This window comes from Plutella xylostella, chromosome 25 (genome assembly GCF_932276165.1).
Source record: "Plutella xylostella chromosome 25, ilPluXylo3.1, whole genome shotgun sequence".
NCBI classification, from domain to species: Eukaryota; Metazoa; Arthropoda; class Insecta; order Lepidoptera; family Plutellidae; genus Plutella; species Plutella xylostella.
In genome coordinates, this window is record NC_064005.1 from 1,301,812 (window position 1) to 1,322,979 (window position 21,168).

The window sequence follows — 21,168 nt, forward strand, 5'->3', positions numbered from 1 at the left end:
CGAAAGGGTAGATTCACCTAGTCAGAAATAGCACCACCCACCTTAGGAAAGGAGCCACCACCTGCAGTATATTTGGGTATTGCCGTGGACCAGCAATTAACATTAGCTGTGATATCCACATAACGTTATGGATCTACAAGGCTACATCCATAGAGTTTATGAATTCCTACAAATATATTTTAATACTAACTAAATGGAGTGTCAGTGCAAAATAAACGTCTCGACAAGTAACACCCGTCTTCTACCAGTGAGCTCTTATTTTGAATTAATTCTACTACTAGGTACTACTAAGTACTTACTACTTTGGTTTGTGACTTTATTCATGGTTGTCATAAGGTTGAACTTAAAACGGTGTGGCAGTAAAGAAAATGCGGACAGTTTTTGGCTTTGTTTTTGTATGTGGCTCACCATCTAGTTCGTATATTGTTAATCAAAGTATTCCTACAAGACAGACTGTCGCGGCGCGGCCCCCGCTGCGCTTACAAATGTGGCCGATACATCACGCCGATGATATCTCTTTCAATTTAAATTAAAAAACCAGCACCGCCGGCGAATTAATGAAGCAAAGGTGTAAAAGTACGAGTGGATCGTAGATAAAGCGTGGGGTCATTGCTTATTAGTGGAAGTTGTGTAGTAGGCAAAGTTATGTCAGTAGGTATAGAGTACCTAGATACTTACATGCAATAGTACATAAGTAATAATTGTGTGTATTCGTTTATCAATTATTTTCCCACAACCTTTTATTATCATTACCATCACATCAGTCTGGCTTTATGCTACATTCCTTCTCTGTCTCAGCAGTCCGTCTGTGGAATGATCTCCCTGAGTCTATCAGGAAGGCTCCCAGTCGTGCACTTTTTAAATCCTTAGTTCGGTCTCATTACCTCAACAAGTTATGATATAATTAATTACAGCCTTTTCATGTACCTCTGTTTTAGTGTTTAATATTTATATATATGTGTATGTATAAGTAGTATAAGTATATATAAATGTATTATTATATATTATTAGAATGTTAGGTATAGGTTTATATAATTATTTTTTTTATATATGTAGGTATAATTATGGTAGTTTTTGTGTAGGTTTTTTTTGTGAGATTCATTGATTGATTGTGATTTTTGTTATTTTTTTGCACTTCCCTACTTTTGCTCCTGAACCTCCTGCAGGTTGACTGGTAGAGAATGCTCTTAGCATTAAGTCCACCTCATTGTACATCTACTTTTGTAAATTGTGCAATAAAAGCATAAATAAATAAATAAATAAAAATAGGGTTCGATAGCAGATAAAACATTACAATCCGCAAAATGCATGCAAGTAATTTGCCATAAAATAAAAAAATAAAGTTCCTACTGGAATTTATATTGTTCAAACTTAAAAAATCGGTTCAGCCGTTTGGGAGCTACACTACCGCAAACAGCATATTCTAAAACTTATAACGCCCCTCTGCATCTTGCGGGCCTTAATTCAGCGCCTTTGCTTTACAGAGAGGCAATAAGTTGCGTATTAGCTACCTAAATATATTTACAACATATGGGGCTAAATACTATCATGTAATCGCATCAGTCTAATCAGTAAACCTAATTTCGAAACGCATAATTAATAACAGTAACGATCTTCGACATCTAAAATACACGCCGCCTGTTCTCAGTTTGACTTGACTGACCCGGTCATACTTTGTGACGACAGGCATGGTGTGCACGAAATTTACGACGCCCTGGCGCGGGCACTTGAACATTCGTTGGATATTCCTAGCTGAAGGTGACCTGGAAATTCCTCACCTCATCTCAACCCGCCACTTGTGGCTGCGGCTGAATACCTGCGGGTGTATTGAATCATAACATTTTAAATTTTCCTATGCAACATGCCCTTGCATCATATTATACTGTGGCAACACTCAAATATCTGACACTGACAGTTATAGTGACAGCCCATTTTGGACATCTGTCAAACAAAAGTCAAAGTGTGGCTGGACTGGTGATCGTGCCGTGCAAAACAAAACGGGAATTATTGTAATAAGGCCCCCACCACCAGCTTTCACCATGGTGAGTCGCTTCCAACGTCATTCGTATACCTGGCGGTGTAACACGCACCTGCTTCGTGGGCCGCTTTCAGTTATAACAGTACTTTTTGACAGGGTACCGCGATGTTTGCGAGGGTCTCGTTCTACCCCACTCTCCTGTACAATGTTCTCATGGAGAAGGTCACAGCACGGAGGTGGTATGACCGGATGGATGACACCGTGATCCTGGGAGCCCTCCCGTTCCAGGGCATGACGAGACAGGTCAGTTTGTTTACGTTTTACTGACATACTTTCAGAAGTTTAGTTTTCCTGGTTTCTGAATGAAACTTAAGATGTTCTTGGGCTTTTTGGTTGTAAATTTGATTGGGATTACTGTATGTTTGAGTTGTTGAATGTGTAAGTTCATTTTGATTTGGTAGGATAGTTTTCAGGTTAATATGAATGGCTGAACAATAAATTCCTATATTTTAATATTATTTGATCTTTACCTAATTAAGCTTCAGTAACACAATATTATCTCGGAATGTATGAATGCAATGTTTGGTAATAGATAAATTAATTAGTTTCTAGTAGTCCCCATTAATGTCTCTAATTGTAATCATAATTGTGCTCTTATCACTGTACAGCACATTAAAATCCTAAGTATAACTATTATACAACAGTGCATGAAGCTAATTTGTAATTTATATTATTTTTAAGCAATTACAACTAATACACCACACCACACACCAAAAAAGTTGCCATATAAAAGCCAAGTGGGCAATGGAAGGCTGATGATGATCATGAGGAATTACTTTCTAGGCTATGCAAGGCTGATGTCTTTAGTTCAATAAAAACCCAACTTTTACGGAAGAAACAAGACGATAAAACCACACATTTAATACTAATTAAAACTTATGTAATTATTTCAGCTAATTGAAGAGGAGAACCTAAAAGGAGTGGTGTCAATGAACGAGACGTATGAACTGAAGGTGTTTTCAAATGATGCTGAGGTAAGAATTTTCATTCAGAAAGCACAAGCTCTATGCTTTTAAAAAAAATATATCTTTCCAAAAAGCAGCATTAAGAATCCTCAAAGTTCATTTATAAGATTTTCTTTAAAAGAAAAACATGCAGAAACCTTACTCTCGCGTTTGTAGTAAGAGTGAGATGTCAACCAAAGATATCAAATTATTTGCCCATAAACTAGTTGAAAACCTTGGCAGGAAACCCTAGTATGGAATAATTAAGAAAATTCCACTAGCTTCAAAACATGAGACATTATTTATCGCACAATCAATGGACAGCTATAAATAGAACTAATAACCATATCAATACAGCTCACAATGCTCACACTCAACAAACACTACGATCTGATAACCCAGAGTTATCTGCTGTGCTGTGTCTATGATCTATAGGTGATTGTATTTATTAATATTTAGTGGTAGAACATGTTTTGTTAGACAAACCTTTGTAGTTTTTACATAATGGAACATGACTATATTACTTATTAAACCTGGTTCATATAAGTCCTTTTGCCTTAAAAATATGAATGAATGAAAGGATAGAATAACAAACATTCTAACTATGGTTTACATTATCAATTTATGAGTACCTATCACTGAGTCACTAATTACCTCATTCACAGTCCTTTATTAGAAAGTACATAGAAAGAACAGTGCACTACATTAAGACTATACTTTCAATCTTCCTATGTAGAATTTTTACTAGACAACCTTTGGGTGGATTAGTGCATAAGTAGGGCACATCAATGGTGTCGCGCGGTCGCCTCACCCCACAACTTCGTTGGTACAGTAAGGGGCAGATAAACCTGACCCCCCTCAGAAGCATTGTTAGTATGAGAGGGGGGTCAGGTTTCTCTGCACCTGACCGTACCTAAAAAAGCCTCTTGCGCATTGGCCAAGTTACCAACTTACATGGTTCATAGTGTACAATTAAAGATACCTTTTTTCCACTAAATGTATTATATTTTTGTTGTTCAGAAATGGCGCGAGAACGGCGTGCAGTTCCTGCAGCTGGCCACGACCGACATCTTCGAGGCGCCCGACCAGGACAAGCTGTACGAGGGCGTGCGCTTCATCAACAGGTCAGCTGCTGACACTATGTTAATTTAATAACTTACCAGCTTCTACCCGCGGTTTCTTCTTCAGCCTATGTCTACCCACTGCACGGTGTAGGTAGTCCTCCTATGCTACGCCAATTCCCACGGTTCTCTGCCAGACTCATCCAGTTTGGTCCAGCCACTCAGCTAATGTCATCGGACCAACGGGTCAGTGGTGGCTGACCCACCGCATCGCAAGCGTTAAATACGCTGAAGAAATACAAATAAACTTTCCACAACTTTTGCGTTTATAATAGTAGAATTATTCTAATAGGCCCATTTTGACAGTTATAGAGGAACATAGAATAGAGACAAAGCCGCAACAGTTGTTAACATAACGATTGCCCCTTCTCCTCAGGTTCCTCCCCGCCTCATCCAAGCTGCCTTTACCGGCGGGCGCGGAGGCCCCCGCAGAGGCCGGCTCGGTGTACGTGCACTGCAAGGCAGGACGGACAAGGAGCGCCACGCTCGTCGGATGCTACCTTATGATGGTGAGGCAGATTATGGCATTAGAAACTTTTGACTTAGTCCAAGATTAGGCATCTTGTAATGAGCACCACAAAACGCTTGCTGGAGCTCATCAACATCAGAAAAAACAACACTATCCTGGACCTACCTGGTACTACATGGTAGTCACAAGAGTGTGGTAGCACTCTTCCAAAAAAAGCATTAAAATAAAACTGGATAAGTACTTGTTACTACCTTACGACCATCCATCACAATCAAGAAAGCAACATGGAGACACCCATGGCAATAAAGGGACATGGTGGTGCCAGTGCCAAAATAATTAACCTTCTTAGCGTTTCGTTGACAAACACTTGAGCTAGTCTACGATTTGTCAACATGGTGGTAGGATTATTCAGCTAGAATATCGTTAGTAGCTCATTGCTTGGGGTGCGCTGGACGTATAATTAACAATCTTTCTAGATTGGGACCTTTCCTGCACCGGAGCAATTAAGAAACTACCATGTCTATAAATTCCAGAAAAACGGCTGGTCTCCCAAGGAAGCAGTAGACTACATGCGGTCGCGGAGGCCCCACATCCTGCTGCACACCAAGCAGTGGGAGGCGCTCGCCATCTTCCACCAGAGACATGTGAATAAGTCCTAGTAGACTGTGAGACCCTGGTACTTAGGTAGAGAGTAGGTAATATGGCGTGGTGATACTATGAGTTAGGATAGATTTTTCAATGGTCAATAATCTTCCACTGCAATAAAATTTGCGACGTGGAAATCTGAATTTCAGTCTTGAACAGGCACTAGCGAGCAATGGAAAACTATTTCATTTCTCACGACGTACCTAAATGTATGTGAAATCTGTACACTACTACATCACTTTAGTGTATCAGAACGTTAGCTACCAAATGTTGTAATTAATTTTGATAAATTATTTATTAATATTATAATATGGAGCTATAAAATATAGGTTTAGTAAGTAAGCATTTAAACGAGGTGCTAATACCACTAGCAAACAGATGACTATACTTTTGACCGAGTGGATTTCAAGTTATACTAAGCAAACAAAATCAAGCTGTCTCATTACTATTTCCTACTCCTACTTCTGAAGATATAGTAACTACATTTTCATACACCAACAATACTTAGATATACCCTACTTTTTGTATTAGAATATCATTAAACATGTATTATTCCTATTTCTAATTTCTGTTATTTTCTATTATTTTTGAGTACATATTTACTTTGAGTACTTTCTACTATTTATATTTAGTTGATTGTTATCGTGATCAAGGTCAACAAAGTTTAATGTATAATATTGTTATATTCATTCGAATAATTGCAATTGATTTTAATGACATGTTACCTAATTTAAATATTAAATAACGAACTATGAAAGCAATAAATAGCTACATTTCATTACACACCTTGTTTTATTCGCAGCAAAGTTAAACACATTAATAACTGATTCATCATTTATTAAACTAGAAATAAATAAAATACAGATACATGATTTCGTGTAATTTCATGATGGTAGACTGATGCCAATTAATTAGTAAATAATACTAAAATTTAGGTTTTTTTTCACGACTGATGGCCGTTTTAAGTACCTGTTCAACTTCTCTTAATAATAATTCTATTTCCGATCGATATTAGCAGTAATATTTTATTTGTGCAGTCTGAGCAATACTTATCATTGTTTACATGAAGCTTTCATGTATGTGTAGATTTTACCAAATTCATCAATACATATATTTTATAAAAGTACCTAATAATTTTAATTTGGGCTAATGTACCATAATTCTATTACTGCTAATAAAGACCAAATGCCATAATTTACCCGCCCATCCAATCCATATGACTTAAAAAAACTTGATTATTTTTCAAAATTCATATCTAAAAAAAGAACTCAATAACTCAAGTTTCTCATCACATGAATTGGCTAAAGCGGCAATATTCATCGAGATAGTCTACCAAATATAAGAAATACCTTTAACTTTAGCAACGATTTAATAAACCTTTTAACAAAAGACTAAACCATTACCCAAACCAAGCTATCCCTTACATTTGTTAGACAAGGTTGCACCACTTTACGCTTTCTGCGACTTGACGGCCCACAGTTGAAGGAAGGTGTTAGCGAGGCCGACGTCGTGGCTGATGATGTAGAAGAGCCCTCCCAGGGTCGCGATGGAGATCAGGTAGACCAGAGCGATGGCCACTTTAGGGATGAAAGGACCAAAGATGGCGGCTCGGACGTAGTCCACTGCTATCGCTTCTAGGCCCCTGGAAGATGGGAATTGAGGTTTAATTGTGGGTATTGGTAAGGTGGTTTATAGTAACACATACATACATTAATACACTCACGACTGTAATCCCCGTGGCTCACAAGCGAGCCACCCACTTTTCGCAGCACATTTTGTACTCACGTGATAGGTTGCGAACCATATCGCCGTTTTGGGATAAGTGCTCATAGTACCTATTAAAATTATCGACAGTTCCAGTATCCTTTCTTCCTTGGATTGGCTTTAGAGTGGAAAAACTTTAAAAGTCCAGAAGAGGGCGTTGTCATAGAAGGCAGGATATTGGAAGTAAACGCTCTGTCAGTCAGTAAACTACAAAATGCATAGAAACAACCTACTGAAATTTAATGTTATTAAATCGTTTTGGTACTTAGATGCTTGAACCAGATCCATTTAGCTTTTAACGTAAAACACAAAGCTAACTACAATAAAATACCCTTTGAGAATAAACACATTTTATATTCATAAAGTTAAATACGGAACCCTAAAAACTCTGCAAAACGCACACAAAATCAACAGACGGGAGATTTCTTTTTCTTCTTATCGTCCTCTGAAGTGCCGCCAGCTCCTTCCCCTTCCATCCCTTTCCCATCAGCCCCATCCCCTCCCTTACCCCCTTCATCCACGGGTTCCTTCCTCATATTAGACCAGATCTTCCAGAAAGACGCACTGACGCCTATCCCATTGAAGATCAAGTAGAACAACCCGCCGAGGAGTAAAGCGGTGATTGCGTAGACAAAGACCATGGCCACTTTAGGGACGATGGGCCCGACGACGAGGACTCGTAAATATTCCACCACGCACGCCTGCAGGCCCCTGCGGAGTGGGAGGGGTTAGGGAGGGGATGGGGTAGTGGGTAGGTATATAGGGTAGGGGTTAATTGGGTAAAGGGATATGCAATGCTGGCGGATGGCCGACCAGCTAGTGATGGTGTTCAGGTGAGAATAGGTAAAGTGAGGTGAGGAATAGCTCAATATGACGTGAGGTTAGGGTAGGGATAGGTATTTGTTTGGTGTAAGGACTCCCTTGTAATCCCATGCGCAACTTGTTGTCCAGGCAGGCTACAAGTGGTTTCAGGCTTTAGGGTTAGGCACTGGCCATTCTCCGTAGTACAGCACACTATTGTAGCACTATTTTAGACTAATTTGTTCAGCAGCAGACCTGCAGCTTCCCTGATGATGATTCCATCTATGTATAAAGTTTCTGTACCTATAAACCTGTGAAAGACGCCAACATCACTATACTAACCAGAAGCTATGGGCCGTGATGAGGACAGCTACAATAGCATCAATGATCTTGCTGGGGAAGGCCAGGCCGAGGGGGATGAGTGGCAGCATGGCCACCGTCACCGACTTCTCGATGACCCACAGCTTGGCGTGGTCGGAGCCCTTCTCGGAGAGCCTCGGGGCTGATGTGCGGAATGATCGGACCTGGAATTTACAGATACAAGTATGTATATTATTAATGTGCTGGTCTTATTACTTAATTAGTATTTCAAGTTTTCAAACTAGTGCAGGGCTCTAGCAACCAATATAAAATGCCACTTTAGAACTATAAATAATTTATAATTTATTTAAATGGACAAGTCTGTTGGCTCTGCCATTTCCATGGCTGAATTATTAAACTTCCTCATCCAGCCTACAGTCACTAGTAGATGAAGGTTAAGGACAGGGTGTGCAGCACAGTACTAGTTATGAGAAGTTAGTTTAGCAGTAAACATTTCTTGGCTAATAAAGATGAAATACAGCAAAAAAATATTGCTAAATTATAGCATTACACTTATTGGAAATTAAAAATGAATTAACTTATAGTCCAATTATGTTTAGTAAATAATTAGATCTATCATTGCATAATAATTATTATTATACTGTTGTTAAGTAAATCTTTGGGCACACTTTCCTTGTTGTCTAACTCTTTGATATTTATAATCATTCCTTGTACTCAAATAGGTATATCTAGTTAAACAAACACTTAAAAATGTCTATTATTTAAACATGCCACAGTTACACTTACAGCATCCAGTAGAGGTGTGGTGGTGGTTTGTTTGAAGGCGGGTGCGGCGAGGGCTGTGGAGTTACCGAGGAGCCTCGGGGTCTGCGTGAGGGTCGCCTGCGACGCCATCCGCATCAGCTGCTGTGTGAACACACGGTTTGTGCATGCTGCGGGAAGATAGAAGTTGAGTTGTAGCGGGAAGAAGTTTTATAGTAATGAAAAGTGGAAGTAAGACCCAGTTCTACTATTTAAGTTATAAGACTGGTATTCATATGCTTATGCTTAGATTAACTGCTTAAAATGAGTTAAGTGAAGCACTTAGTAATTATAATAAACATAGAAGTCCTATGGAAATACCTACATAACCTTAATTTGATATTTGCTTATGTTATATATTCAAATTATACATATTTTTTGCATTCATATCTTCAAATATGGTTTGAATTTTCAGATAATTAGTGTATGTAATATATTGGTTCTGAATGGAATCTTTATATAAAAGAAAAATAAAGTATTACATAATATCAATAAAAACATTAAGGTTTTACAGCATACCTGAGTTTCTTAGGAACATGGAAAATGCCATGATTTACCGGCAAAAAATTGTTATCTAAATAAACCGTGTAGATTTAATATTATTCAACAAAACACGCAAAATGCGAGTTTATTCGGGAATATTGCAATTTTTGCAAAATTTACGATAAACGTCAAACACAACAATGACAGATATCATGTCAAGGCACTGTCTGTTTGACGGATCGAGATTTTTGTTGCCATAATAAAAAAATTACATATTTTTTAAGAGCAGGGTAGTATATATTTTTTTCATATGGCATCCCTAAAATTGAATGACAATTCATTTTCGTAAATTGTTTGAGGTTTTGTTTTCAATAAAATACAATACAAGAAAACTAGAGATAAAGCCCAGTGTATTTAAGGCAAAATAGCAAGTTAGAACCATGGCGACCACGCTCGAAGACAAGTCAATCTGGGAGGACGGTGAGGAGGCGCTCAGCGAGGAGGTGCTGCGGATGCCCACCGACGAGATCGTCTCGCGCACCCGGCTGCTCGACAACGAGATCAAGATCATGAAGAGTGAGGTGATGCGCATCTCCCACGAGCTGCAGGCCCAGAACGAGAAAATCAAGGAAAACACCGAGAAAATCAAAGTAAACAAAACCTTACCGTACCTGGTGTCAAACGTCATAGAACTGCTGGATGTAGACCCTCAGGAGGAAGAGGAAGATGGCGCCGTGGTGGACCTGGACTCGCAGCGGAAGGGCAAGTGCGCAGTCATCAAAACCTCCACACGACAGACCTACTTTTTGCCCGTCATTGGGCTGGTTGATGCAGAGAAGCTAAAGCCTGGAGACTTAGTTGGTGTGAACAAGGACTCATACCTGATCCTGGAGACTCTACCGGCGGAGTACGACGCCAGGGTGAAGGCTATGGAGGTGGATGAGAGGCCCACGGAACAGTATTCTGATATTGGAGGGCTGGACAAACAAATTCAGGTCAGTTTTCTATGACAGATCATCATATTGCTTACTATATATATTTTAAGATAATAAATTTGAATGTCTGCATCTCATAATAAGCTTCTTTGTTGTCATCAGGCTAGTTTAGATATCCTATCTATCTACAGGTTACTACAATGGATTTGTTTACAAACACAATAGTTATTCTCTAAGTTCTCTCATTTGCTATTGATCTTCACAAAACCCTTTTACCAATTCCAGGAGCTCATAGAAGCAGTAGTCCTACCAATGACTCACAAGGAGAAGTTTGTGAACCTCGGCATCCACCCACCCAAGGGGGTGCTTCTGTACGGGCCCCCCGGTACGGGCAAGACACTGCTGGCCCGAGCCTGCGCCGCTCAGACCAAGTCCACTTTCCTGAAGCTTGCTGGGCCTCAGCTGGTGCAGATGTTTATTGGTGAGTGTTTGAGTATGGCCTGATTGGTCTCATTAGTAGTTGATCTATGGCAGTTTTGTGTAGTGACAGTTACACTCATCTGTCCAGGGTTATGGAATATAAGCTTATACTTACGCTAGAATTTTTGAGGTAACTTGGCCAATGATCAGCAAAATATCATTTTGTAGATCAAAGAAATTTCATGTTTAAGTTTTGATGGCAATCAGCAGATCAAGTAAGTGGGTGTTACTTCAATAAGATCCACCTTTAAAGTATGTACTAGCATAGCACTCTGTAACCCGTATTCATAAATAGATTGTATGTAGAAACTTAAAAACTGTGTACCAAATAAATAAATGCTGCTTCTTAACTTTACAGGTGACGGTGCCAAGCTGGTCCGAGACGCGTTTGCCCTGGCCAAGGAGAAGGCTCCGGCCATCATCTTCATTGATGAGCTGGACGCCATCGGCACCAAGCGGTTCGACTCGGAGAAGGCCGGAGACAGGGAGGTGCAGAGGACCATGTTGGAGCTGCTCAACCAGCTTGATGGGTTCAGCTCTACTGCTGATATTAAGGTTGGTTGAAAAGCATATTTATTATCTTAATACCAGAAAGAGATAGCTTACAAAGCCTATAGCTGCCATACTTGGAATTAAAAGATAGGTTGCTAGCATTTTTGGATGATGATAAAGATGGTGACTAAAGATGCACGATTATCACTAACCATAATCGAATAATTCGATTATAGACATCATTCAAACTAATCGAATAACCAAGGGCAAGAATTAAACAGTCACGATCATGGGCTAAAAACGCATTTACAGTAATTTGAAATACCTTTACTCAGTACCTATTTCGCATGGTAACATGTTGAGTTGTGTGTTGGTTACTTCCAGCAGAAAGTTCCAATGAAAAATGACAGCTAGTTACTCAAAAACCTCTGTCTCACCCCTGCTTACAATGTATACTTTCAATCAAAAGTTCTAATGAAAAATCTACGCAAGTTACTAAAAGCACTGTCTCTCCCCTGCTCTCATGTCTGCAGGTTACTCAAAAAACTACCTCTTTCTGTCTACTTCCAGGTGATAGCGGCGACGAACCGCGTGGACATCCTGGACCCGGCGCTGCTGCGCTCCGGCCGGCTCGACCGCAAGATCGAGTTCCCGCACCCCAACGAGGAGGCGCGCGCGCGCATCATGCAGATACACTCGCGGTATGGAAGCTGACAGACAACTATTGTTATTACGCTGACAGATAGACTCATCATCACGACCCATCACGTCCCCCACTGCTGGGGAACGGGTCTCCTTCCTTCCAAGGAAGGGTTTTAGGCCTAGTCCACCACGCTGGCCTAGTGCAGGTTGCTTGACTGATTGCTATCAATAATTACCATTATTGAGCCAGATGGAGAAATCTACTCAAGGCCCTTTGTCCCTGCTGAGGGACGTCAGGATGGATGTATGTATGTATGTATGTATTGAGTTGTATTGACAGTCTCGAGGGCGTAAATCGCTTAGCATGTGGACTAAACTTCTGGCACATTAGCAATTTGAGGATGAATGAATCATTATGTAACATCTAGAACATTTATTTTTTATTATATATGTGCTTTCATACTTTGGTCTACAGGCCAGTACATAACTACTACATACATAATTATCTCATAAATTTGTCTGTAAACCGTTTTGTTAGCCAAATAAATAAATAAACATCGTCGTCATCATAGGAACTGTATCATCAACAGGCAACTGTAGCATGGAATGTTGGTTGACTGGATGAGGAAGTCAGATGACAGAGTGTTGTAGTTCTCATAGGGAGATCCGAATGCCCAGAAGTAGAATGCTTAATAGTGATGATAATATTTTTTATCATGAATGTAGAAAAAATTACATAGTTTCTTAAGCGATGTCGATGTCCCCTGCTCAATGCAATACAATCATCACTCTCTGTGCCTGCCTTCATCAAAAACTATGGTATCCTGAGCTTGTTTTCCTTACACGATATTCCTTCACGAGTATACTCAGCCACTCATGATTGATAGGTAACCCATACACTACCTAGCTAATTATGAATCTCCTCCACAGCAAAATGAACGTCAGCCCCGACGTAAACTTCGAAGAACTATCCCGTTCGACAGACGACTTCAACGGCGCGCAGTGCAAGGCGGTGTGCGTGGAGGCGGGCATGATCGCGCTGCGCCGCTCCGCCACCGCCGTCACGCACGAGGACTTCATGGACGCCATCTTGGAGGTGCAGGCCAAGAAGAAGGCCAACCTCTCGTATTATGCTTAGGTTTTGCGCGGCATTTTTGTATATTAACACTATTAAACGTTTATTTTAGGTTTTTTAACGGTGTTTTTTTTAGTTCTATTCTTTGTTGGGTCCTTGCAGTTGCAGACTGTATAGGGTGACATTGTATCAGTGAACTTACCGAGCTTCTATCAATCCGAGATAGATTTTTAATCTCACATATCTACTGAATACCCCAGAATAATAACACCCTCGCTTGTTCTGAGGTTACGAAAGTTATAAAAAAGGATATTGATTTGTCTATGGTAGGTAAAAAAAGGCTGTTAGCTATGGTTTAGCTTACGCAGTTACTCGGAATAATAACAGCATCATATATTTGTAATGAAATTCTCGGAGCGGTCCCGCTCTACACAGACTTCAACGGCGCGCAGAGCAAGGCGGTGTGCGTGGAGGCGGGCATGATCGCGCTGCGCCGCTCCGCCACCGCCGTCACGCACGAGGACTTCATGGACGCCATCCTGGAGGTGCAGGCCAAGAAGAAGGCCAACCTCTCGTATTATGCTTAGGTTTTGCGCGGCATTTTTGTATATTAACACGATTAAACGTTTATTTTTAACCGACTTCGAAAAAAGGAGGAGGTTCTCAATTCGTCGGGATCTTTTTTTTTTTTTTTTTATATATTTTTTTTTTATGTATGTTCACCGATTACTCCACCGTTTATGAACCGATTTTGAAAATTCTTTTTTTGTTGTATTGGGTTGAGCTCCCAGGTGGTCCCATTTTTTTTTCAGAATTTTATCTCACCCCTAAGGGTGGGTAAAGGGGTAAAAACAGGGTATGAATTTCCATTTTGGGCACATATTAACCGATTCTAATGAAATTAAGAACGTAAATATAGTTCTTATAACAAAAAAATATGATGGTGACCTTGAGCTGATCTGATGATGGAAACGGAAGGCAGTCAGGGGAACTCCTCAACGGTATATAGCAACTACTTCGTGTTTAGGCTTGAATGATTCGTATTGATTAGTAGGACTTTTTGGTATCATTTGCACCTTACTTTTGATTGAAAATTATTACAAATAAACTAAAAACTATTAAATAAAATAATAATTAAAAAAATTAAAAAACCGACTTCAAAAAACCACTAAAATGTAAGAAATTATTTAAGGTTTACACAAATTCTACTCGTATGAGACAGTACAAATATACCTAAGCAGGAACTGTTCTTTTTTGAAGTTGGTGCCATATTTCTTCAGATTACTTTGTCACCGCACCAACATCAAAAAAGAACAGTTCCTGCTTAGGTATATTTGTACTGTCTCATACGAGTAGAATTTGTGTAAACCTTAAATAATTTCTTACATTTTAGTGGTTTTTTGAAGTCGGTTTTTTTAGGTTTTTTATTGGTGTTTTCCTTTGTGTTGACCTTGGTTAGGTGTAATGATGCAGACTATAAATTATAGGATGACATTTTATCAGTGAACTTAGCGAGCTTCAATCAATCCGATATATCTACTGAATTACTCAGAATACTAACAATGTCGTTTATTCTGAGGTTTGCTATGGTTTCGCAATTCCTCAGAATAATAACAAGCTCGCTTATACCAAGGACTTTGTATATATTGCAAATCAATATGTTTTTTGATAACTTTTTTAGTAACCTCAGTGTATAAGGACTTTGTATATATGTCGCAGCCGGATCGTATAATCCGCCGTATTACATTACGGCTGGCCGCATTACAAAACAGGGCCGCTTTGTAATGCGGCGGTTCAACGTTTAGCCGGATTGAATATGGCTGAATGAAAATGCGCCGGATTGTATTCGACATCATACGTCATTCAATATGGCTGGCCGTTATGTAATACGGCGAGAGATAAGCGGCCGCTTTGAAAGATTTTAGTTTCGATTTGTTACACTCGTGGCAACAACAACAATAATGGCGTTGGATGCAGATATTTCATGATGATTAAACCGAAGAAATTGTGTTAAAATATGTTAGTAAGCAATGACGTCAAGAATATTTTTTTCGCGTAATTAAATAATTTCTATTCCTATTCCAATGCGGAACAGTAAAAAACGTACAAAAGTTACAACTCACCTTAAACAGCTAAAGTGACCATGGATTCTGCGGGTCGGCGGAATTCCACACAGTATTACTGGGTCAAAAAATATGACATAATGAATGTGGTTGGTGAAGATTATTTGATCTTAAAGAACAATAATTCGAAAGATCCTACAATCCAAGTTTTCAACAGTATTTTCATACTTTAATGGAAGTCCATAAAATTTATTTACTCTATTATGATTATTATAACCACAATAGAGTAAATCTATCTTATGGACTAGGTGGTAAAACTACCTAAACCACAGAATTCCTTGAGCTGTAATTTAATGCTTAGTATGGTCATGGTCACCCTAAAATTTCGGTAGTAGTACGATGCGGCTAAACGTGGGCCGCCGTATTGAAGAACGCATCGAAATGACAATCCGGCTAAACGTTGAACCGGCGCATTACAAAGCGGCCCTGTGTTGTAATGCGGCCAGCCGTAATGTAATACGGCGGATTCTACGATCCGGCTGCGACATATATACGAGATTGATTTGTCTATTATGGTAGCTAAAAAAATTGTCAGTCTCTAAGAATAATAACGGCATGGCATTTTCTTATGAAGTTCTCGGAGCGGTCCCGCTCTACACAGACTTCAACGGCGCGCAGTGCAAGGCGGTGTGCGTGGAGGCGGGCATGATCGCGCTGCGCCGCTCCGCCACCGCCGTCACGCACGAGGACTTCATGGACGCCATCCTGGAGGTGCAGGCCAAGAAGAAGGCCAACCTCTCGTATTATGCTTAGGTTTTGCGCGGCATTTTTGTATATTAACACGATTAAACGATTATTTTAGGTTTTTTATCGGTGTTTCTTTTAATTAGGTCCTTACTATAGGGATATAGGGTGACATTTTATCAGTGAACTTACCGAGCTACTGAATTACTCAGAATAATATCAACCTCGCTTATTCTGAGGTTATGGTAACTATCTTTTGCAATTCCTCAGAATAATAACGGCACCATAAAGAAAAAAAAACAGTTTGTCTATGCTATTTGCTTTGTCTATGGTAGCTTAAAAAAATGCTGCTTGGCTATGGTTTAGATGCGCAGTTCTTCAGAATAACAACGGCACCATAACCTTTTTTACCCGACTGCCGAAGGAGGAGGGTAATGTTTTTAATGAAGGTTTCGGAGCTGTCCCGCTCTATTTCAACAACAATCTAGGCCTAAGAATTATTATTCTAAGGCCTAGATAGGCTTTGTTTTTTTTCTGTTACAGACCAAATTTGACAATTTCATGTGACACTGACAGACGATGCCACAGAGTACTTTTTACAGAAGGGAGGATCTTTCAAAAATCTCAAAATTCTAGTGGTAAACAAGATCCTAATTTTATATTTTAAATGTGAAATTATTAGTGAATATAACTAACTTAATAAGTTCTGAGAACCTTACACCACGAGGGTATTCCTCCAGTGCTTTAATAGTAAGTATGCTTGATATTTTCTCGAAGGTTAATGTTGTTCGTCTGTCTATCGATTTGTTAATAATTTTAATATACTTACTTAACTGCGGTCCACTGCAGTGTACTATAATTTGGCTTATTGTGAACAAAGTGGCGCATTTAACATGCTATTTTAATTGTAACATTTACTAACATTGGTTGCTCATAACACTTAAAACTCTTACTTTCACGAACTTTTAAAATTTACCCGGCAGTTAAATGTCGTGGTTCTTTACACCTACCTACATAATTTATCACATCTGCAATATGTTTTTTTTATATATGTCACTATATATTACATAGTTAACTGTAAGTTCAAATTTTTATACCTTTTATACAAGGTTAGGTAGACCATTCTATATCTTAATTATTAACCTATATTAAGTATGATGTTAACTATATATTATTACTTATTGTGATAAGCCTGAAGGCCATGGAGGGTGAGGAGAGCTTCCACAGGAAACTAAAGGCTGAAGATATTCCTAAAGTCCATACAAAATGCAACAAAACCCGTCCAAACTCCAGGTAGACCAAGTCTACTAAGTATATTTTATTTAATGTATCTTTAATTATTAATATTTTTACATATTTACACAATATATTTGATATCACTTTTATTTCACTTGTAGATTTTACAAGCTACCTTGCTTACACTTTTTCAGATATATAATTATTGATTGCATTTTATTTCTGCTGTAATTTCATACTAAATCAGCTAATGCAATATCTGGAATTGGTTAGATTTAGGGCTCCTTGCACCAACATATTAAATCTAGATTTAGTGTCAAATGTTGATTTAAGAAACGTCATTCCATAAAAAAATTGACACTAAATCGAGATTTAACACATAATCTAGATTTAATATGTTGGTGCAAGTGGCCCTTAGTGTTTAATCTAAATACACGATTTACAATTAAAGTTCTGTATGCTGGCATTTTTTTACAATCAATTTAGTTTTTTTCATAATGTTCCTTATTTCTAAAGCCTGATTATTAGAATATTTTAAATATCATACTATTATATTTATTACTACACAAACATGGTAAACCTGAACTTTGACCATCAAAAAATATCATTCATTTTGCATATTTATGCACTAGCAGACTAGAATCTCTACAGGTAATTATAATTATTGTACTTGTGCTTATAATATCAATGGCATGGGCTGCATCCACCCACTTCTTCATGTTAATTGAGGTAACATTCAACACTGAGGCAGCTCCACCACAAAGCTTCACTGACAGCATTCTGAGAATGGCACCAAAAACTTAAGTCTAGTTTCAGGATTCTCTGATAGATCATTAACAACCCTGTTACATCATTTAGTTCTTGTCTTGACTCATGTGTCAACATCAACAACTACAATGTAACAGGGGTGTTGATAATCTAACAGATCATGGAAAAACTAGTCCTAGGGACATGTATAGTTAACAACCTGTTTGATACTGCTTTAAAATAAAGTAAAATGAAATAAAACATTTTATAAATCCGGTTAATACAATATTACACAAAATAATACACCCTAGGGTGGATTCTGTGAAAATGATGTCCAAGAATGTATTTTTTTTTTACCTATGGCAGAGTAAGTTAAGTTAAGTTACACCCTTGGTACTTTTATTTGTGATTTTTGTACAATAAAGAGTTAAATAAACTCATGCATAATATTATGTTTCCCAGAACCCAAGCTAGAGTGAATTTTCTTGGATAACAGATAGTTAAACAAAATGTAATACCTAAGTAGTAAAAAGCTTAAATCTGGTTAGTCTTATATCTACATCACAACCAGACCTACCTACATAAGTAAAGCACCAATTTGGAATTTGTCACGATTTCTATAATAAAATTAAAATAAAGAAATTGTGATTGACATTGTATAAAGTAGAACACTTCAAATGTTACCTAATCACTTGACGGTTGGTCTAATCTTCGATGCCCGCGTCAAACTAGTAGAATAGTTTTTATTAACATTATTTTTTCTCAATAATTCAATGGCTAATCATTAAAATCGATTCACCCACTCGATACCTCCTGTCTGCCCTAACTCTGCTAACCTCGTCACGATAAGTGACTCATGCACACCCCAGTACCAGTAGACAGTCGAAATCGATACGTTCCCCGCTCCCCGTCCGATTCGCATCGGATCCGACCCCACGGTCGACGTGCGGTGAATCGGCGCCGGGGGGTCACTCTCATCGACGAACGAACGAACGACTAAAGTCCCGCAATCGGCACGCTTAATACAACGTTTTCCGAAGCTTCGGAGTGTTACACGAACCACGGCTCCGTCTCGTAAAATGTCGTTGTATGTCGCGTGCCGATTACCGTGAAATTTTTTGTCAGTCGTCGAAATATACCTAACAGGCTTGTTTGGACAGCTCCAAAATGTATGGGATGACAGCTGGTGTCAAACCTAAATCATTAAAAATCTAAACAATAAGGGCGTCTTGCACAACAAAGTTAAATAAAATTAAATAGTCATAGATTTAATTTTATTTAACTTTGTTGTGCAAGACGCCTTAAGTAACTTTTGGTGATTCAAAAGTTCTTTTTTCTTTCAGCCGTTAAAAAATAAGCCAGATTATGTGTATTTTTATGTATTTCTACTAGTAAATCAAGAGTAAATATAGCAAATTTGTGTAGCTGTCCAAACTGGCCTATTATATTTCGACGACTGTAGTTCGTAAATTCATAGAGTGACCCGCCCTGGTACAGTCGCGTGCGCGCCGCGGCAGTGCTTACCCGACGCTCGCCCGCTCAACTACTCTGTACACTCGCGTAGAAAGTATTTGCGCGGTTTGTCGATCGTTTCGATGTGAAGTAAAGTTTACTTTATGTGATTAGTTTCCGGAGTTTGTTGGATTGTTTGTCTTAGTTCAATTGAGGAAATTATGGGGGTTTGCGAGTGAGTATTTCTTTCTGAACTGGGTTGTTTGAATTTAACTGTACTTATATTTTTGTTAGATTTTAAAACTCTTGCAAGAAATTTTATAATTAAATGCTTGCACTTACATACCGTGCGGATTTGTTACTTCATTTAATTTAATATGTTAAATAAAATTGATACCTTTATTCACTGAAACAACTAAATAAATATTAAGTATGTAATTTTATAACTTACCTAAATACAATATCGAAAGTGCACTACAACAGCCTTAAAATAGAGTCTACTTTAACACACGCAAAACGTTTAACCAAACGCACCGCAATGCAAAATGCGCCTTATTTCTAAAATATTACGATATCAATTCAACAGGACAACAAATGTCAACAATGAAAGATTTTATGTTTGAGCGAAAATAATGATTCCTCTTCTATTTTGGATCGCCACATGTTAAGTTAAATGCAATTAAATGTCTACTGGTTTGCTCTCGCGAATCTAAAAATAAATAAACTAATCGAACTTACAAGAATCTCCGACAATAGTTGAACCGATTTGGATGATTCACTGTCTAAAAAAAATCAGACGTATTCCAAAAAGTACTATTTGCACAACAAAGTTAATCAAAATTAAATCTATGACCTCTTGTCTTGCTCTGACATTATACTGTCAGAGCAAGAGACAAACTATTTAATTTTGATTAACTTTGTTGTGCAAGCCACCCTAAAGGTAGAGTAGGTGTGTATAGGGTATATAGGAAACGGAAGCATTTAGGTTTCAGGAAAATGTCGTTATATGTAGGACGTTACGAAGCGAAACGTTTTGGTCCTAATGGCATGTCCGGCGCAGATTTTCCCCGAACTCAACTGTTTCAAATAAACGTATGTATACGCGTTTAGGTACTTCTCTATTATAAATACTTTTGACTCTTCAACTTAAAACTAACCTACGAGTATGTACATAGATCAAAAGATAAAATATGTACCTACCTAAAGTCTCTTTTTTAATCTCAGATATTAAATTGACAGATTCTAAACACTTCATCAAAAGTCGATTGTTAATTCATGCACCTCAGAAGAAAATGATCAATATATTCCAGTAACTAAATGCCCATCCTCATAGCAACGCCACTTGTTTTAATCCATCAGGGATCGCCCTAGTATTAGGGCATGCAATACCGGAACTATTTTCAATACCGGTATTGAGTTCCGGTATTGCAACTCAATACCGGGATCCCGGTATTAATACCGGTATTAGATTTCCTTGTAATAAATGGCATATATTGTGATTAAAGGTCGTATACGTCAAAATAAAACGAGAAAAAGCAATGAAATTCAGTTTTTTGTAATAGATTTTTACGAGAATTGAGTATTAGAGTTTAAATTTTACAAAATTTATTATTTTTACATCCAGTGTCCGTTTACGCATGATCAACAGTAGATATCAAACGGCCGAAAACTGCATCAAACGGTTGGAAACAAGTGCGCTTTCACAGTACTTTGGAATACTATATCTTAATCGCTTTATTATAGCCTAAAAAAGTCCGATTCCGGTATTACTTCAATACCGGTATTAACTTTCAATACCGGTATTGAAAAAAGCGTGAATTTTGTGCCTAATACCGGTATTACGAATACCGGTATTGCGGTATTGCATGCCCTACCTAGTATTGACGAGGACACGTTTAATTTTTTTTTTGGGGAC

At 38.4% G+C, this 21,168-nt stretch overlaps 4 protein-coding genes across 6 annotated transcripts in view; 3 read left to right on the plus strand and 1 right to left on the minus strand.

Annotated features, from left to right (window-relative positions):
• Window positions 1-1,900: 1,900 nt before the first annotated feature.
• Window positions 1,901-5,253, plus strand: LOC105396224 (phosphatidylglycerophosphatase and protein-tyrosine phosphatase 1). The gene is made up of 6 exons (XM_048630282.1): window positions 1,901-2,042; window positions 2,135-2,281; window positions 2,932-3,012; window positions 4,003-4,106; window positions 4,480-4,612; window positions 5,106-5,253. The coding sequence occupies exons 1-6, from the start codon at window positions 2,040-2,042 to the stop codon at window positions 5,229-5,231; spliced, it is 594 nt and encodes a 197-aa protein (XP_048486239.1). The 5' UTR covers window positions 1,901-2,039; the 3' UTR covers window positions 5,232-5,253.
• Window positions 5,254-6,037: 784 nt separating this feature from the next.
• LOC105395521 (succinate dehydrogenase [ubiquinone] cytochrome b small subunit, mitochondrial) lies at window positions 6,038-9,602 on the minus strand. 2 transcript variants are annotated; one of them, XM_038107495.2, is made up of 4 exons: window positions 9,424-9,599; window positions 8,890-9,035; window positions 8,125-8,306; window positions 6,038-6,859 (listed from the first exon to the last, which is right to left on the minus strand). In XM_038107495.2, the coding sequence occupies exons 1-4, from the start codon at window positions 9,452-9,454 to the stop codon at window positions 6,667-6,669; spliced, it is 552 nt and encodes a 183-aa protein (XP_037963423.2). In that variant the 5' UTR covers window positions 9,455-9,599; the 3' UTR covers window positions 6,038-6,666. The 2 variants fall into 2 exon arrangements, with proteins under 2 accessions (XP_037963423.2, XP_037963422.2); XM_038107494.2 differs by lacking the exon at window positions 6,038-6,859 and adding an exon at window positions 7,315-7,692 and having other exon boundaries at window positions 9,424-9,602.
• Window positions 9,603-9,750: 148 nt separating this feature from the next.
• On the plus strand, window positions 9,751-13,645 carry LOC105396225 (26S proteasome regulatory subunit 6A-B). 2 transcript variants are annotated; one of them, XM_048630242.1, is made up of 6 exons: window positions 9,751-10,382; window positions 10,608-10,803; window positions 11,161-11,357; window positions 11,865-11,995; window positions 12,867-12,945; window positions 13,470-13,645. In XM_048630242.1, exons 1-6 carry the CDS (start codon window positions 9,828-9,830, stop codon window positions 13,596-13,598), a joined length of 1,287 nt encoding a protein of 428 aa, XP_048486199.1. In that variant the 5' UTR covers window positions 9,751-9,827; the 3' UTR covers window positions 13,599-13,645. The 2 variants fall into 2 exon arrangements, with proteins under 2 accessions (XP_048486199.1, XP_037963479.1); XM_038107551.2 differs by lacking the exon at window positions 13,470-13,645 and having other exon boundaries at window positions 12,867-13,132.
• Window positions 13,646-16,406: 2,761 nt separating this feature from the next.
• Window positions 16,407-21,168, plus strand: part of LOC105395526 (tubulin polyglutamylase TTLL5) — a 29,384-nt gene continuing 24,622 nt past the window's right edge. Inside the window, exons 1-2 of the mRNA XM_048630376.1 lie at window positions 16,407-16,568; window positions 17,010-17,111. Coding sequence (XP_048486333.1) covers window positions 17,020-17,111 — 92 coding nt within the window. The 5' untranslated portion in view covers window positions 16,407-16,568; window positions 17,010-17,019. The remainder of the gene's footprint in view (window positions 16,569-17,009; window positions 17,112-21,168) is intronic.

Coding starts and splice junctions, on each gene's coding strand:
- LOC105396224 (XM_048630282.1), top strand. Junction 4,107..4,479: donor GGCGTGCGCTTCATCAACAG/GTCAGCTGCTGA, acceptor CCTTCTCCTCAG/GTTCCTCCCCGCCTCATCCA. Junction 4,613..5,105: donor TCGGATGCTACCTTATGATG/GTGAGGCAGATT, acceptor TATAAATTCCAG/AAAAACGGCTGGTCTCCCAA.
- LOC105396225 (XM_048630242.1), top strand. CDS start 9,828: ATGGCGACCACGCTCGAAGACAAGTCAATCTGGGAGGACGGTGAGGAG. Junction 10,804..11,160: donor GCTGGTGCAGATGTTTATTG/GTGAGTGTTTGA, acceptor TTAACTTTACAG/GTGACGGTGCCAAGCTGGTC. Junction 12,946..13,469: donor TCAACGGCGCGCAGTGCAAG/GCGGTGTGCGTG, acceptor GCGCAGAGCAAG/GCGGTGTGCGTGGAGGCGGG.
- LOC105395521 (XM_038107494.2), bottom strand. CDS start 9,454: ATGGCATTTTCCATGTTCCTAAGAAACTCAG. Junction 8,307..8,889: donor CCACACCTCTACTGGATGCT/GTAAGTGTAACT, acceptor TGTAAATTCCAG/GTCCGATCATTCCGCACATC. Junction 7,693..8,124: donor ATCACGGCCCATAGCTTCTG/GTTAGTATAGTG, acceptor CCCACTCCGCAG/GGGCCTGCAGGCGTGCGTGG.